The 18276-nt window shown below is 43.7% G+C and overlaps 1 protein-coding gene across 1 annotated transcript in view; it reads left to right on the plus strand.

The window, feature by feature from the left end:
- Positions 1-18276, plus strand: part of LOC123020812 (sodium channel protein type 5 subunit alpha-like) — a 47267-nt gene that overhangs the window by 15796 nt on the left and 13195 nt on the right. The window contains exons 10-17 of the mRNA XM_044424996.1: positions 1824-2006; positions 4645-4747; positions 6761-6990; positions 8908-9066; positions 10982-11377; positions 13854-14243; positions 15986-16090; positions 17323-17431. Coding sequence (XP_044280931.1) covers positions 1824-2006; positions 4645-4747; positions 6761-6990; positions 8908-9066; positions 10982-11377; positions 13854-14243; positions 15986-16090; positions 17323-17431 — 1675 coding nt within the window. The remainder of the gene's footprint in view (positions 1-1823; positions 2007-4644; positions 4748-6760; positions 6991-8907; positions 9067-10981; positions 11378-13853; positions 14244-15985; positions 16091-17322; positions 17432-18276) is intronic.

Raw genomic sequence — 18276 nt, forward strand, 5'->3', positions numbered from 1 at the left:
GTGAATGGATTTGTTTGTGGCACCTGTATCCATGATGAAATGTCCGACTGCTATTGGTTGATGTGGTCTCCTGGGATGTGATGCTTCCCCATGCACTTCTTTTACTTTTAGACTCTCAAGGCTCACTGTGGGTGCTCCCAGAAGAGGCTTTTCTAGCACTACCTCTCTGCCTCATTTACAGAATTTTAGAGGGGGCATGGATGCCATCCTCTTCACTCATAACGATCCCACATATGTTTTTCACCTCTTCCATCTTTTTTCTGAGTGCAGAAATTGTGTTAAGACTGAATTGCTGCAAATGTTTTCTCTCCAGAAATAAAGTAAAGAGTAGGAGAGTTGGAAGGGGCCAATAAAGTCATTCGGTCCAACTCCTGGCTCAGTGCAGCATTCTAGGTGCCCTTTATCCATCCCTTTAGAATATCCATTTACCATTTTTCAACCAAATAAAAGGAGACGATGGCTTGTGGACATGTTTCCTGCGGTGCCATCCAATCACAGATGCCTGTCATGCTCTGAGCCGCATGGATGGCAGGCATCTCATGCAGGGTGGTCGAGGTGTGGAGGTGAAGGTTGCCTCTGCATTCCTCCTGCCCTGCACAATGCTTAGATGGCTGATTTTTGCTAACTGTGGCGCCTTGGGGCAGGAGGAAGGAAGCCAAGCTGCCACCAGAATACCTGGTATGCTGCTGCAGCTTGCCTCCTTCCCTCCACATCCCAGGAATGCCCCCAAACGCCTTTCTCCAAAGCCAGTTTATGACCTTGGAGAAGCAGCAAGTGCTGTTCTTTCCACAGTTCTGGCTTGCAGGTAGTTGCCCCAGCTTTGATCATAGAGTGAGTTTCCAGTATCTGTAGGAGGCAAAGTACCCAGAGGAGGGCCTTCTCTGCGGTGGCACCCCACCTATGGAATGCGCTCCCCAAAGAGGTCTGCCTGGCGCTGTTGTTATTTGTTTTTCGGTGCCAGGTTAAGATCTTTTTATTTAAACAATATTTTAATTACTTTTAATATCGTCTATAGGTTTTAATTTGCAGCCAGAGTGAATCTGGATTTTATTTGTATTGTGTTTGTTTATTTTATGTAAGCTGTCCTGACGTTATGCGATGGGACGGCATACCAAAATTCTAAATAAATAAATAAATAAAAATAGCTGTCTAGACACTGTCTCGGACCTTCTAGTCTCAGCAGAGTCAGACTTCCCTCCTAGAAGAAAATAGATGGGTTAAGCACACTCCACATATAAAACAGAACTCTTGGAAATGGTACTGTTAACAAAAGATAGAAATGTCTTTTATATATGGCAAACTAACATAATACCAAAATTATTTTTAAAAGGACTGAACAGACACCGAATAAAATGCAATCTCTAAGAAAGAAGACTCTTGAAGACTCAAAGTACCATCAGGAATTTAAGGACAGAAACTTTACATTCAAGATACAAAGTGTAGTGGACATAACATTTGTTTGATGGGGTAACCACATCCAAATTTGTTTCAAAGAAATCATCATCAGAAGCCTGTAAATGAACATACGATAAAATGCAGACATCTCAACAGACAGAAGACACACTGAAAAGCAAAGGAAAGATGCAGCACTCTTAACAAATCCTAAGTGTAGCTCTTGTCTCCCCAATAGCAAAGCTACCTGTAAGAACTGTGTGTGTGGGGAGGCGGTTTTCTACTGGATATTGCTTCTTGTGAAGTCAGTCTATTCAGATGCAGAGAAGGCCCCTCCTATCTTCAAGCACAAAGGGTCTTCACAGGATATCTATTTCTTTCTCCCAGCAAGAGTGTGCTTAAAATCCTTACTTGAAAAATGTCTATTTCAGGAGATGTCTGTCCAAAGTCACGTTGCTTCCTCAGATGGAAACATTGAAATATCAAGTGCAGCATCTGCAGATGAAAAAGAAATGGAAAGCAGGAGGGAGAAGCGCAGAGGCACAAAGTCCAAACTCTATGGAGAAGATGAAGCATCATTTTACTCACCGCCTGATAAAAGTCAACAAAAGCTGGTAAGTTTTAATGGCAATTGCTTTTAGCAGCAGCCTCTTTATTTGCAAAACTGGGAAGCGAGTTCAAGATGGAACACTAAGAATTAGCTAAGGACCAAGTTGAATGTAGAAAATGCTTAATGGAGCAACCAAGGGAATGCTGTGTTTTACTTTCAGAGCTGATAAGAAATTCCAAATAGTTCAACATAGCGTCAGATCTCAAACTTCAGCCACTACATTTTATCCAGGAATTCCAAATTGTTTTGCTATTCTTACCTGGCTTTGGAAATGTTTCATCATTGGTACCTAAATTTACTCCTTTGCTTAATTAAGTCGGCATTTGCTCAATCCATTGATACAAAGTATTTGAAAGACACTGTATGTCTCTTGCTGAATACTGAAAATTATTGTTGCCCCATGTTGTCAAATGGCATCAGATTCGAAACACTGAACCAAATACGGCCAAATAATGGAAGCATTTTGGCATAATGTTCAATATTACCAGAGTCAAATGGTAATATTAGAATAGAAATATTCTATGAATGCACAAAGAGAAAAATAGAACTTTGGCAGAAGTGAGACATAGCATTCCGTGCTTTTGAATTCCACTTAAAATGTTGCTTAGTTGAATGAGAATAAATTTGGACATAGCTGCTTCCTGCCAACTCGCTTGTTTTCTCATGGGTGCATTTGTGCTATTCTGCCACCCCCATGGTGCCAGCTAGATTTTATACAGCAGGAAAGAAGTCTTTCTTCCTTGGGTGCTCAGATCTTGATTCTGGGACAGACCCAAAAGTAGATACAGCAGATCCACAGCCTCATGTGGAAAAACCCTCCCTGTGGCTATGCTGTGTTTGTGTATTGTGAGTGCAGCACCCCAGCACTGAGATGGTCTGCTGCATGATACTCTTGATACTTCTAACTGCAGGGAGGAGCAGGCTGCAATCTGATGTATGTTTAGACAGAAAAAAGACCTTCAGCTCCCAGGGAATTGTAGGCTTTTTCCCTGTCTTAGTACACATGGGATTGTGCCTTTAGAAAGTTCTGCTTTTTGGAAAGGATCTTTCTTGCACAGGCCTAGCCAGCTTGTGGTCATCCAGTAAGGGCTAATGGGATTTGGAATCCAATATCTGAACGGTCGCTAACTGCACACCTCTGCTGTAGCAGAAGGGATCCGTAAGGATATAGGAATACCTGTACTGCCTTGCAGTTTCCATGTACCTTGGTCTGCAGGGGTTTTGTTTGTGTTTTATTGGAATATGTTAGATTGGTCAAGGCTCCCAGCTCCCCTGCTGTAATTTGACTGCCACACTCCATTGGACATACCAAAATAGTTGAAGTTTTGCTGTGTATAAAATCATTACCCACCCAAGATCCTACCTTAAATTAAAAGATCTGCATTTATACATGATAATCATACTCATGTATGCACAAAATCTCCCCCTCCTCCAGCTGCAATCCCTCACAAATCCACACACACAGAGCTCAGGATGGTTCCCCAACCCACAGGAATTACTTCTTTGGTTACAGCAGACTGAGAGGAAGAATCTGCAGCCCCCTGCAATCACCGAGTTGTTGTGAGGCTGTGGAAATTGCCTTGGGACTGTGGAAATTGCCTTGGGTTTCTTGCAGGAAAAAGGTGGGATATAAATAGAGAGGGGTGCAAAAGTAGCTATACAGTTGTAAGAGTTATACAGAGTTCCTCACCCCAATGACTTCTGCTTTTGGGGCGTTATCAAAGATAAAGTGTTTTCAAGAAAACCACCCACTGTTGATGTCATGAGTCAATTCATAAAAGAATGATTTGTATGTCATCCTTATTGTGACTTAATAAAGCTATTGTTTTTCATAATAAAAACTGTATACCTACTTTTGCACCCCTCTGTATAATCAATCAATAAACCAGAAATGCCCCCCCCCCTTTATAGAAGCAGAACTTTGGATCCATGCCCCCATCTCATAGCAATCCTGCTGCATCAGAAATAATCTACCAACCACTGACGTAAATTATTCTAAGGTGTACTTCATGCTTTTAACCATCATTCTTCTTTGGGGCTTCGCTGTAATTTTACTGAGGCATCGGCTTGCCGATTCTTTGAATAATAAACTTGGTTCCTTTACATGTATTATTTACCTGGGGTTTTCTGTCTTTGTTTTTCTGTAAATTCCATTGCACAACCACAAGGTGGAACTGCAGAACTGCAAACCCATGCAAGCCTTTTGCAGGACAGTTTTCAAATAATATCACATTTTTCTCAACCTGAAAAAAACCATGGAAATGGTCGCAAGCATGGGAGAGACCCTAGGGGATGACAGTGTCGTGTAAATCACCCACACGCGACTGTTAGTGAGGATTCACAAATGCTCAATAAATGTGTCATATGGTGAAACCAGTGATGTCATCAACACATTATTTTCTCTGTTCCTACATTCATCACAGGGGGACTTCCCCCACCCCCCAAATGGAGATATGTTGCTGGCTGTTTTTCCAAACTTGGTGCCCCCAGATGTTTCTGTTTATAACTGTCACTTTCCCTGATCATTGGCCTGCTGGTTGAGCTGATAGGATTGTAGTCCAAACCATCTGGAGGATATCAGGTTGGGAAAGTCTGTGTGATTGTGTAGCATCAATATCTGCTTTTTTCCCTTGCATCTGAAGAAAGAGTTGCTAATGTCCTATCACCTACCAGTTGATAGTAATACTGATGTACTTCAAAGACAAAAGTTAACAAGTGCTGCCAGAGTCATCAGCAGAACTATGGGTAAGTTAAAAAAAACACCACGAGTATGTTTTTCAGTAAGTTTTATTGTTGTATGGCATTTGAGAATGATCCAAATCAGTATTCTTAAAAAAAAAAAAAAAAAAAGATTATGTATTGTAGCTAATGCTGGGAAAGTCTGTCTGGTAGTAGGAAGTAGTTGGCTCTGCAATGAAAAGTTGACCTTTCCCCTTTTAGCATAATTTTCAACACATGCTAATTGAATAATTAATTAATTAATCAATAAGCAATTTAAAATTAATATTAATTCAGCATAATTTCCCCAAACAACCCACCATGGACTGTTCTGTGGTTGTTGTTACCCATGTGATGTCTTCTGAACGCAGACAGTGTGCTGCAGACAGCTGCTGGCAAAAGCCTTCCCCACCTGTGGCAGCAAGGAGCAGCCATCACTGCCAGTAGCTTGATAGCAGGCTGGACCAAATTTCTTAAGATTAGGGGAAGGTATTACACCTGGATGTACACACCTTGCACCTCAAGCCCAGATGAGGGACTCGCCACCCTTCCTGAAGGACTGCACTCAATACTGGACGTGGCGCTGAAGCCTTCTGTCAGGAGGTCTGTGCCGCGAAATGGAAACCCTTTTTTGCATCACAAGTGGGCCTTTGCATCACACATCAGTGTCCAGCAGAGCGAATCCTCCTCTTCTTCAACTCTGTTTCAGTGGGGCGAAAGACATGGTCTGTCTGCATCCACCTGGCAGCAATTTTAGCCTTCCATGTACCAATTCAGGGTTCACTGGTTTTCTTTCTCCCTTATCTTGGCATTTTCTCTGAGGGCTCATGAATGTTGTTCCACCAACTCATTCTTTAACGTCTAACTGGAGTCTCAATCATTCTGCTAGCCCTTACAAGGAAACGGTCTAAACCCATGGTGACTGTCGATCCATGCCTACTCTTATGGAAAGTTGCTTTCCTGGTGGGGATTACTTCAACTGACCACTCCCGTGAGATATATGCTCTTAGGATGGATCTCTCTTCTACCATTCCAGCAATGAGTCTTTTCAGCCGTCTCAGAAACTGTTTATTTGCTATGGCTTCTCAAAGGCTAGTGGTCTGGGGGGTGCAGACAGCCTCCCTGGCTTATGAGTCTGCTGGTCTACAAATTCCGGGGCCTTTCAAGGCTCACTCTGCTCAGGCAACAGTGACTTCCACTCCCATACCTGCAGGGATTCCTCTGCCAGTCCTCTGCAGAGCAGACGCCTGCTCTGGCCCATCAGCCTCTGTGAGGCACTGCCTCTTCACTGTCCACGCCGGAGCAGATTGTGTCTTTGGGAGCTCAGTCCAGCTCGACGGTGATGGCACTGACCCACCTCCAGACAGGCAAACTTGCTTATGTGGGATGCACAGAGACCAGGGAGAAGAAAGGCAGGTTGCTTACCTGTAACTGTTCTTCCTCAGGTATTCACCTGTGCATTCAGGCCACCCACCCACCTTTCCATCCTTGGTGTCATATTCTGAGAGGCACACTTGTGATGTAGGGATAGATTTTGACCGGTGTTGAGGGCAGTCTCACGGATTCTCCCTCCGTCCCTAGGCCCTCTCCTGTATCTACCGATGCTGGGGGTGGGGGAGGGGTTCCCAGCAAGCCACTGTCACATCTAGAATCTTCCTGGCAACAGGTTGCATGCAGGTGCAGAGCCCATCTGTGTTAACGGACAGATGGCCACTTGAGAAATGACATTTACAGTAAGTAGCCTGCCTTTTTGACCTATAGACCTAAAACCTAAAAAGACCTACAGAGAACTGGAGGCCTTCATTCCTTTTCCTCAGCTATTTTTCAATATTTTGCCAGGATGATGTTTGAAAGTTGTCCTTTCTGTGAGACTGAAAGGTTTCCTAGTTGTCCTTTCTGTGAGACTTTCTATTTGCCTATCAAACTGTGTATGTATGTGATGCTTCACTGAAAGTGTAAACCAGAGATTGCTCCTGTAATTGCTCTTGTGAGTCATAACTTAGTGTGTACGCCAACGCTTGTGTTCCTTTTCTTGTTTAGAATGGGAAGAACCCAAATTCGAATTTCCTCCCGGCTTGAAAAAAGCTTTCAAAAAATATCTCATTTGGCAATGCTGCCCATTCTGGTTGCAAATAAAGGCAAGGATGAAGCAAATCATGATAAATCATTTTATGGAACTATTTATTACGTTGTGTATCCTAGTGAACACCCTGTTAATGGCCTTAGAAAATTGCCCCCTTTCAAAGGAAGTGGTTTCTCAAGGAAATATTGTAAGTAAACCAAATCCTTCTTAAGCTGAATGCTGGCAATTATGCTTTCGCTGTTTTGATTTGGAAGAATTTGGTCATATGTTTGGACTAAACTTTTCAGCTAGAAATCACAGATTTAATTATTTGTTTCTGCAGTTCTGTGTGAAATGAAGCCATTGCATAGTGAAAGTGGTAACAGGAGGATGTTGCAAACCTGGGATAGTGCCACCATTCTGCATGGCTACTTATAAGCCTCCAAACCCAAAAGGTTGCGGTCAGCCAGTGGAGGGTGGCAGGATGGTGGAGCCTAGGATTACCTCACCCGCAAAGATATTTTTATAGCTGATTTTAGCCATCTAAACATTTTCTCTGGCCTTGCAAGAGGAAAGGCTGCAACACCACTTGGCTCTGGCATGAGATGGCCATCCATCTTTGGGGCCACTGCCAACGCAGAAAGATTCCAGTAGTTGCACGACCCTAAGTGAAGTCGCTATGGAGACCTCAGGAGGTTTTCCCAGTGTCATGGTGAGCACTCCATCTTTTTCTGTGGCTGGCCAGGCAGCACCTACCAATCAGAGGGCTGTACCCTACAAATTCATACTTCCTACATTTGGGCTCCAGTCTAAACACGTTCATCAGCAGCAGATGGGCACACTTTCCACTCTGCATTGAAAACAGCTTGTCACTGTTGTTGGGAGAGAAAATAGTTCAGCCTGTGTTTTAATGTCAATTTATGTAATTTTGATCTTTTGAACCAATATGTGAAACAAAACTCAATTATCCTTCGAAATTCATACTTCAGTTTTTGCAATGGAGTTCCATAATTCAAGAATTTGTAGTCATATAGGAAAATAACATTAAAATCCATTATAAGGAAAACCGTTTGCAAAAAGGCATACAAAAATCCATGTGTTGAAAGAAATGTGCACAGAAGGGCTTAGGGGTTTTCATGCTTACTTTATACAGCAAATGCAAAGTTAAGGACAAACTGAACTTAAGAATGGACAAATCGGAAACAGAGATTTGTCAGTCTTTACCCCAGCTCTTCTTGCAGAGGCCTAAATGAGGGGTGGACGGATTTGTCTCCCCATTTTTATAAGCCAAAGAGATTACATAAATTAGGGATCAGTGCACATGAACTTCCCAGATACTCAGGCTTTAAGGGAAAAGGTTTGGGGATCAAAAATCATGGTTAGACAGGCTTGAGTTTTATATTGTTTTGCTGGTGAATCAAAAGCCTTATCTCTTTAATTGTTTTAAAAATGTGAAAATGTGTAGGCTTTGCTGTTTTGTCCCATTGGTCCTAACCCTAACCCTAACCCTGAACAACCCAGGGGCTTACAGGTGCACAAACAGATGTGTCTTTTATCTGGTGTGTCAGGTCTAGTCAACACCATGAGCATGCGCCATGCACTTCCGTGAGCCTCCAGTCACCAGTTCCTGGCACCCTACCTCTTCCACTTTTTCCAGTTAACATGTTCTTACTGGGAACTGGGATCACAGTGCAACAAGTTACTGAAGTTGCTGCAAACTCTGGGTTGAAAGGAGTCTTTAAGTGTGTTGGATCCTAGACTGCCTTGTCTTTACCTTTTTGGACAGATTACTTGTCCTTTGCTACACCTCTTGTGGCAGCCATTTTGCAGTGGTACCCAAAGCAGTTTCTCAAATTGCCAGATAAGCTCAGAGCCCAAAAAGATTGCCTGGCATATTCTATCAGAAATGAGCCACATGCCCATGCATGGCTGCTTGTACGGGGCATTTCCCTCCTATGCCTAGAAAGGACTACAGGCTCTGACAAGGCAAGGGATCATATTAATTCACTGTTATCAGCAAGGAAATTTGCTGCTGTCTTTGAGAAAGCAGTATAGCTTAGAAGAGCTTGTACTGACTTTATTGACACATCCGTTGTTCTGCACTGACATCATTTTCCTCTTGCAGGTTTTCACTGCAATTTTTGCCACGGAAATGGTCCTCAAAATGATTGTCCTTGATCCATATTACTATTTTCAAGATGCTTGGAACATTTTTGACTTTGTTGTGGTTGTCATGGGCATAATAAATCTGATCACTCAATTCCACATATCTTTTCTCAGAATGGTAATGGTGAATCCACTTTTGTTTCCATTGGTAACATCTTCCATAGAGGTTATGAAATCTTGAGCTTCTTTTCCTTGACATCTTTATTTATTTGGTGGGAAAGTACCTACATGTAGCACGAGCTGATGGCACACTTCTCCTGTAGGCTTGTTAGAAAAAGAAGAAAAACTCTGCATAAAATGGCTACAATTTTCAGCAGCATTTATTTATTGATTCAATTTATATGCCACCCTATTAGCAATAGGCTCTCTGGGTGGCATACAACAGATGAGTACAACAGTATAATAAAATCTACAATTTACAATAAAACCAGTAAGACAATCAACATAATAACCGCTAAAATAAAAAAGACAATTAATAAAAATACAATCAAGTAAATAAAGTAAATATCATAATATAAGATCAAAAAATAAAAGGGACATTAAATCAATCAAAATATTTGCAACTGAGATGGTATTCTCCCAGACATGCCCATGCTGGGTTTTCATTTTTTGGAAGGGCCTTTTTGGCACACTTGGTGAAGAAAAGAATGAGGGCCTTTTCAGTGGTGGCTCCCGAGCATTAGAATTCCCTACTCTGGGAGGCACAGGTGGCTGCCACTTCATTGCTCTTCCACCGTTAGGCAAGCATGCCTTTATTCAGGCAGCCTGAAGCATGCTGGGAGTTGTAGGCCTTTTCTCTATTTAAACACGCAACAGGATTGTATCTTAACCTGGTCTGTTATTGAGGGGGCTTTTAACTGGCTGGATGCTGTTTATTTCTGTTTTCTATCTTTTAATCAAGTCGCTGGGCTTTTTCAATCATAAAGCATCATTCTGAGCACCATTTGTAATAGAAAGGCAAGATAGAAAATCAGGAAACAAACTAACCACTTAAGTGCAGACTTCTTTATGACAAGTTCCATTTAACCATATTTTGTATCATTCAATGCATTTTTTCAGTTTGCTACTATGTGATTTATGAGAGTAGCAGTTCCAGGAAAGCACAAGGTGCAAGGAAATGAAACATGGTCAGGTGCACAATGAAAGATACTTCCTGTTGAGTCAGGGTTCTTTTGAGTGCAGAATTTGGGAGCCACCACCAAGAAGCCCTCCCTCGTTTTCCCACTGTGGAAGGAAATTCATTTTCTCCAAACCCAAGACATCTCTTCAGGCCAATGCAATCAGAGGCAATCCATCCAATCTTTATTCATAAAAATAGTGTAGCACTGTAGAGAAAGGTCCCTCTGGCTGAACCTGATGGGGGTGTCTCTCGTGCTTGAATACAAACAAGCTTTTTATATGGTAACATACAAATGCCTAGGAATTTTACCAACGCTGAAGTGATACAGGTCAATGCTGACAGGATATTTCTGAAAACAGGAGTGTCACAATCATGACGCTGCAATCGACACCCAAGCCTCTTTCTTGCCTGCGCTCAGCTAAACAGGTGCTTTAAGTACTTTGCTTGAAGGCCCATCAGCATCACTCATTAGTATCTCCAGGATGCTAGCAATGCTCAAACCTTTCATATAGGCAAACAGGTGGGCACAATAAGTGAAAACAAGAAACTCTTCCATACCACCACGTGTGGCCCAGTGGTGGCAGGAGCAAGGCCAAGGCCTCCCAAAAAAGCCTGGTCGGGCTCGCCTGGGTGGATGCTGCCTCAGCTGCAAATTTTTTTATTTAAAACTTTTGTACGCTGTCACTTTTGCATGGCATCTCGGGACGGCTTTCCATCATTAAAACAACCACTGAAATCTCACTGTTCGGTTGATGCTACAGTCCAGGTATGGCTACATATGAATGGTTCTTGGTGAGGTCATAGGGGTTTAATTTGCATACCAGTCTTGGTGTTTTATGCTAACGCACCATTGGAAAACCAGAATGTAACCTTATCTTTTTTCTGATGTTCTTCTTTCCCTCCCCTTCTGCAGCTGAGAATCTTCAAACTGTCAAAGTTTTGGCCTGCTTTAAATAAGCTCATGAAAATCATGATGAAGTCTGTGGGCCCACTGAGTAACCTCACCCTTGTTTTGGTTTTCACCGTGTTCATTTTTGCTGTGGTTGGCAAACAGGCCTTTGGGAAAAGTTACGAAGGGCTTTCTCAGAACTGTAGCATGTGTTTCACTGACCATGTGAAAAGATGTGAAGGTGACGACACCAAATGTAGATTGCGATGGCATATGAAAGACTTCTTCCATTCGTTCCTTATTATATTCCGAATTCTGTGCGGAGAATGGATTGAGACCATGTGGGGCTGTATGCAGGCCGCGGGAGCTGGGTGGTGCATTGCACTGTTCATGCTGGTCCTGGTGTTAGGAAACCTAGTGGTAAGTTTCCAAGGGCCTTCCTGATTTTATTGGACATATTTTAATCCGTTTCTCTAAGGACCTTTTCCCCACAATATTTATTTATTTATTTATTTAAACATTTTTGTGCCGCCCCATTCGCCGAAGCCTCGGGGCGGCTTACAGCAATAAATTAAAATAATTATGATCTTAAATTAAAAATACAGACACTAGATTAAAATACAAAAATACAATATAAAATAAGCCGCCCTGGCCAGATAAAATTCAATAATATTAACATTTAAAATGCCGCTTAAATAAAAAGGTCTTCGCCTGGCGTCGAAAAACAAATAACGACGGCGCCAGGCAGACCTCTCTGGGGAGCGCATTCCATAACTTAATGCACTTTATTTAACTTTATTTATGGGCTTACTGCATTGCTAATCTGCCCAGTGTCTAATGTTCTCTGTGAAGGTTGCAAACAGTTAAAAAACTAAAATGTGATCAAAGAGTGGAAAATATAAAATGAAATACCAATATCCGGTTGGTCAGTCATTTTTTATTATTCATAGCCATTGGCCACCACAAATCCAAAGCAACAGACAATAAGGTACAATTAAAGTACAATCCAGTTTGGAATACAGTAACAGTTACAAACTAGTTACTGTATAACTGTATGCCGTGGGTCAGACTAGATGGCCCGGGAGACCCCTTCTGACTCGCTTTGCTTCTATGTTTCTATGTTAGTTAAATACCATACAAAATATAGTAAACATTTTGAGTGTTTTTTGAGAGGAAATAGTGTTATAATTAAATTGATACAATTAAAATCACATGTCCATTCCATGGGGAAAAATAGCAAAATAGTTGTTTCCCATAAGTCAGTTTAGAATTATGGGATGTTGCTCTTAATTTTCTAGCAGTCAGGGCAAATTTTGCACCCTGGGTCATAACGTATACATCATTGCCCACAAGCAGTATACAAATCTGGTCCAAGAAAGGTCCGTTTGATAAAGAATTGAGCATGTGAAGGAGAAATCTATACCTTGTTTACTCATACAATGGGCAACAGAATAAATAGTGTTCAATAGCCTCAGCTTCATCGGACTCACAGATACAGAGTCGTTGATGAGTTGGGATATTGCTGAATTGCCCATCCAGATAGGCAGAGGGCCATGCACTGGAATTGTCAGGCTGTAGAAGATCTTAACAGAGCTACAGTGAGAACTGGAAAAAAAAATCAAATGAGGACTGAAAAGTCTCACTCCAGATCAAATGTTTTATAGAATGGGTACCAATGTGAAAGCGATGCTTGTGTAACGATACCGGTCCTGATGCTGAAGTATAGATGGATAGGGTTGGGAAGAATGCTGCCAGAGCCCATTCCTCCAAGCACCTGTGGCCTTCCCCTTGTGCCCGGCCTGGTCTTCCAAAGTGAGCTGAGCAGAAAGCAAGTCTGTGAGTGCTTGTGGCGCCCCAGCTGCTCCACTAGCAACCTCCTCCCATGTCAGGTGCAGCAGCCTAACGGCAGCTTCAGCTGGTGGGAAAGAGAGACACTGCCTCACAGCCATGTACGGTGTGACCAGCCTTCTTTGACACCAGGGACAGCCACCGCTGGACAATTTCGAGGTTTCCTAGTGAGGTTTCTCAGGCACAGTGTGGGAATCTGCCCACCTTGGAAAGAGAGGAAGGTTTTTCAGGGTACAGGGCCTGAGCAGGTACAAGAAGCACCCCTTGACCCAGCTGGGGCAACAGCAGGGGAACTGAGCAGATCAGTTACAAAAGGTCCAACATTTCTGCCCTCTCGCTTTCACAGTGCAAGGTCCACCTCAAGGGTAGCGTCAGAAGCTTTTCTGAAAGTGGGGAAAGAGGGAACACTTCAGATTGGATTCAGTTCTTCATTTGGGCCGATGCTTCACCCACAAATCTGATACAAGGCTATTTAGAGAGGATACTATTCTCTAACCAGTTAAGTTTCAAATTAAAAACAACAACAAACCAACTTCAAAGGGTTTCTTCTGAGTCTGACAAAACAAAAGGGACGTGACCAGCACACGGCAGTGTCCCTGATCCTTAAAGCTCCCGTAAAGGGCACGGATTTGCCACTCTTCAGATGCAGCACAGTGCAGCAACACATTCCTCACATACAGGAGGCCGGTGGCTTAGCTCACAGGGGCTGGCTTTTGTCTGTTTGCCTGCTCTCTAACAGGGACAGTTTTCTCCGTATGCCAAGGAAAGGTTGCTTAATGGTGCAGTCTTATCAATGTCTACTCCAAGTAAGCTCTCTTGCGTTCAGTGAGATTTGTTTACGGTATATGAGCATCGCACTGAGGCCAAAGGGCACAATTCTATTATGCATGGAAGGAAATACCCAGAATTTCCCAGCCATCTCCTAGGCCAGCTGGACCTTTTTTCATTTAAAGGCTCATAGGATTGCACCTTAAACATATTGCTTTCCAATATGGGCTTCCTCCCCCATCCCCTTACGTTTTGCTTCATCTGTTTCTTTTTCACTCAGGTCCTCAACCTGTTCATTGCTTTGTTGCTCAGTTCCTTCAGTAGCAGCAATCTAAAAATGGAGCCAAATGAAGAGGACCCTCGGGTAGTCTTTGTTTACATTCACAGGGGGTTCCAGTTTGTCAAACATCTGTTATGGGACCGATGTTGCAACAGATGCATGCAGAAGTTGAAAAGAGCAGGGACGAAAAACAAGGGGGAGGCAGCTGCTGTCCAGAAGGCCAGCACCATGGAACCTGCCGACATCCGAGAAGACACTTGTGAGAACCAGCGGAATTGGAAGAACCTGGCAACAGGTGAAAAGCAAGAAGATGTTGTGCCTGTCTGGGTTCCCCTTGCTCACTTAGAAAGTTTAAGTGAAGATGAAGAATATACGAGCTCTGATATACAGGTAGGAATAAGCAGGTATGGAACTTAAGGGCTTGGGACCAGAACCATTTCTGATGTTCTGTGGTGACTGAGCATGTTCAGTGCCCACTGAGCTGTTTGGGGTTGAGTTTTGCTCACTTAGGGTTTTATAAAAGAGTGAGTGCATGTGTGTTTTTTTCTTCTGCAAACTTTGGAGTTCCCCCCTGCATGCATTGACTGATTGACTGATTATATTTATATCCCACTTGCAAGTAACCGAAGGAGGCTTATATAATCTTCCTCTCCATTTTATCCTAAGTCACCTAGAGAGCTTCAAGGCTGAGTGGGGACTAGAACCCAAATCTCCCCGGCACCTATCTGGCACTCTAACCACTACACTTCCCTGGCTTGCATTCCTCCTCCTTGTTTCTCAATGGCCCCACTTCACCTCCATTCCTCGGCACTCACCACACAGGGAGGGTTAGCCACTAAGTTGTGACAAACTAGATTAAAAGATTAGATGAATTAGGTTTATCAACAGTTCATCAACAGCCATAATTACACAAGAGACTGTATGGTGGGGCCAAACAAGGTGTTGGTCTTCCTTTATCCATGCTTTTCTCCTGAGCACCCCAAGAATGGATATAGCCACTATGGTTGCAGTGGTCCTCCCAAAATCCTGCTCATTTCTGTTAGTCACATTTCTACTTGTGCTCAGCCCTGGTTTAGGAAGCAAGCTGAGCTGAAACAAAGTCCACCAATGCGTGCAGAACTCTTGATACGTAACCTGACAACCTCCTCCCCCGGCATGTGCAGTGCAAAAAAGCCACAAGTCACATGCATGGAAGAGGGATGCCACTTGCGTAGCTCCCGTGTGGGCTCTGTTCCCAGTGAGTGCCTGCACACCCCCTTGGAGCCAATTCAGACTTGAGGCCACGAGAAAGCGGGCTGGAGTGCAGGGAACCAAGCCAAAAGAATCTGCGTCTTTTCCAAATATCCGAACTAAAATGCCTTAAGAGTCCAAGTTGCTACAAGTTAGAGTATTATTCTCTTGACTCAAAAAGTAGAATAAAGTAAAAAAAGAACAGTACAAAAAAGATGAAGACACTAGAAGGAGAAAGGAAAAAAGTATATATGGGGGTAGACTCTATAACGTGTTTCAATTTACCATCTCGATGTAATCAGAGCTATTGGCTGTAAGCCTTCAAGCCCACCTGCCATTTAGAGAGGCAAAGACTTTCTCAAAGACAATTTATAAACATTTAAATGAGATAAGGTACGGAGCAGTGGACATTGCTGCTGCTGTCGAGTCACCATTCTCCCGGAACGAGTCTGACGGCTTCCCACCCCGCCAAGCGGATTCTTCACACGTCCCTAATAGCCACTGCTGCAAACGGAATCCTGGGTTCAGTGGACCCTTGGCCTGATACAGCAGGGCTGCTTTTACATGCTTGTGATACGTGAGCGCATTCCAACATCAAATGTGTCCATGTACCACTTATACTAAGAAAGTAGCACCATATGCGCATCGCTGAACATTTACAGTGAGCATCCGCAGTGATGAATAATTTTCCAAAATGCATAACTTTCCAAGGAATGCCAAAATATACCTCCAAAAGAAATACATGTATATGTTTTTTCTTTAATTTCCTGAACTGAGTTTTGTTTCTAAAAGAAGACCCAGAAAATTTGGTAGGCTAGTGTCTTGTGTGTTCTGTATGGGAAGGTAAGAAGCTAAACACCTTAGCACAGAAATGTTACTGTTCATTGGATACTTCTTCCTAGGAGAACATCATGAGAAACAGGAGAGAGGTATCCAAAAAGTCAAGGCAGAGACTCTCTTCTCAGATTTTTGACAGTACAAGTGCTTCGTCTTTGGATGTCCCCAAGGTAAGGCAATCCAGAATGGTCAGTGTAGTGTTACCGAGTGTGGAACAAGTGGTGTACTGTCTTCCCAGTGCGGTAGTGGCAATGCGCTCGCAGGGACACAACCTAGTGCTTCTTGATTCGGTCAGTTACTGATGACCTCACAGTCCTCTCTGGGCTGGGCTGAAGTCCTAACCAGAGCTGTGGTGGTAGTGAATCTCCTGAGCCACAGTGTCTCTTTGTAACGCAAAGTTTTTGGGAGTGTTTTGCTCCTTCAGACGTCCTTCCGATAAACTGAATGATGCTGCTACCTGCAATTTTGTACTCTCCTGAGGCGTACGGCTATGGAGAGTGTCCTGCTCAACTCCTGCGTTTCATGAGTTACTGCCTCACCTCTGTGTGTTTGACTGTAATGTAGGAAATACTTTTTCTTTCTCTCCTAGATGGGAGGAGAGCAGCTAGTGATAAACAGGGCCAGCAAAGCAAGATTTATTTTGTGGTTGGAGAAGAATGGAGTTTGGTCCCGGACCATTAGCCAACCTTTTGCCTTTGTGGGGGTTTGGCAGGATGTAGCAAAGGTCTCAGTTTCTTCTGGGTCCTTGGTAGAGAGAGAGAAAGAAAGTGCAGGTGGTGAGGAGATTTGGAAAGTGGATATGAGACTGGGATAGCCTACCCAAGCCTCTCCTTCCCCAAAGAAAGGAAGGGACCCCCCCCCCACCATTCCTGCTTGGGAGAAGCTAGCGCACTACCAAAACCTGTGACTCAAGTGGAGCTCAGGAACCTTGCCAAGACTGCATCACATGTGCTAGCCAGCCGTGCTCTGTGTGTCTGCGTACCCCAGCCAGCTGAGGACTACTCGGGAGCAGGTGGAGAGGGAAGAAGGAAGCAAAGCACCATCGTGTGCCAAGAAGGAGGCAGGCGAAGTGCTGGGGTGGGGCGGTGTCAGCAGGCTCTCAGTTCCAGGCTGGAGTGAGCAAGCGCATTTGTCTTCTGGGCTGCCTTTCCTGAATGTCCCTTAAGCGGTGTGCTTATTGGTCTGGCTCTCCATCTTGCCCACATGTGCAGGCAGCACTTCTCCAGGTTTTCCAGCCCTGTGTGGAGAACCTGGAGTATGCAAGGCAGGTGCTCTGACACTGAGCTTTAACGCTCCCTCCGTAGTACCTGGCTGACCCCTCACCCACACACACGCTGAAGGGATGAATCCATTTCCTGAAAAGCAGAGTGGTTTTCCTTGTAACGTTCGTCCTCTTGTTCAGGCGGCAGATCATGAAGTCAGCTGCTCTGAGGCCAGCACGGTAGATCAGAGGTCTCTTCCCTGCCCTTTGCTTCTCATCAAGAAAGAGCCCGAGGACTGTTTTCCACAAGGTCAGCTTTCTCAGCTCAACTGTTAATTTAAATAAATCAGGGTGCAATCCCATGCATGTTTAGACAGGATGCCCCAGGAAGGCCACCCAGACTGGGGGCAGGGGGGAAGTGATGTTCTGCCGGGTCTTCTTGGAAGGAGGCCCAGCAGAACGCACCCCAGGGGACAACAGAGCCCACTCTCCTGGCATCAGCACTCTCAGGGCAGCTCCACATGCCACCTTCCAAAGCCCCGGACAGGAGAGATGCAGGAAATCCACTGCTTCCACTTCAGGTCTTCCAGAGGAATGCAGAGCACCCAAGATGCTTTTGCACAGAACAGAGGCCAATTTTCTGACTCTGCGACTGAATTCAGACCACACAGTAACTTCATTTCATTTTCATTTCAATTTATATTTCTAACCCACCCCATAGCCCATTCGGGGTGATATAAAATGCATGCTCAAATAGTATAGAAAAAAATCCAAAATACAAGGAATCAGAAAAGTACATAACTATATAACAGTATACTAAATAGTAATATCAAATGTCAACAATATCAAAATAATACATCAATGTCAAAAATGATAATGCAACAATACAGCAAAGAATAGGAACTGGATTAGATACTTGGATTGCAACTGATTTAGGCTGGAGAAGAGAAATCCATCTAGAACGTTCCCCAGCATGATATTGTATTGAGGAGCAGGTGGGTAGCTATATAGCTTCCAGGGCAGCATTGCATTACCAGCAGTCTTTTGTCAAGCATATGACCAGGTCATATTCCAGATCCTATTATGGATGGAGTGCTTTACCAGAACACTTGCCCAGCTTGGAAGGCTATTTTGCTCAGGGGCCCACACTGTGAG

This window comes from Varanus komodoensis, unplaced genomic scaffold (genome assembly GCF_004798865.1).
Source record: "Varanus komodoensis strain SLA01 unplaced genomic scaffold, ASM479886v1 scaffold15, whole genome shotgun sequence".
NCBI classification, from domain to species: domain Eukaryota; kingdom Metazoa; phylum Chordata; class Lepidosauria; order Squamata; family Varanidae; genus Varanus; species Varanus komodoensis.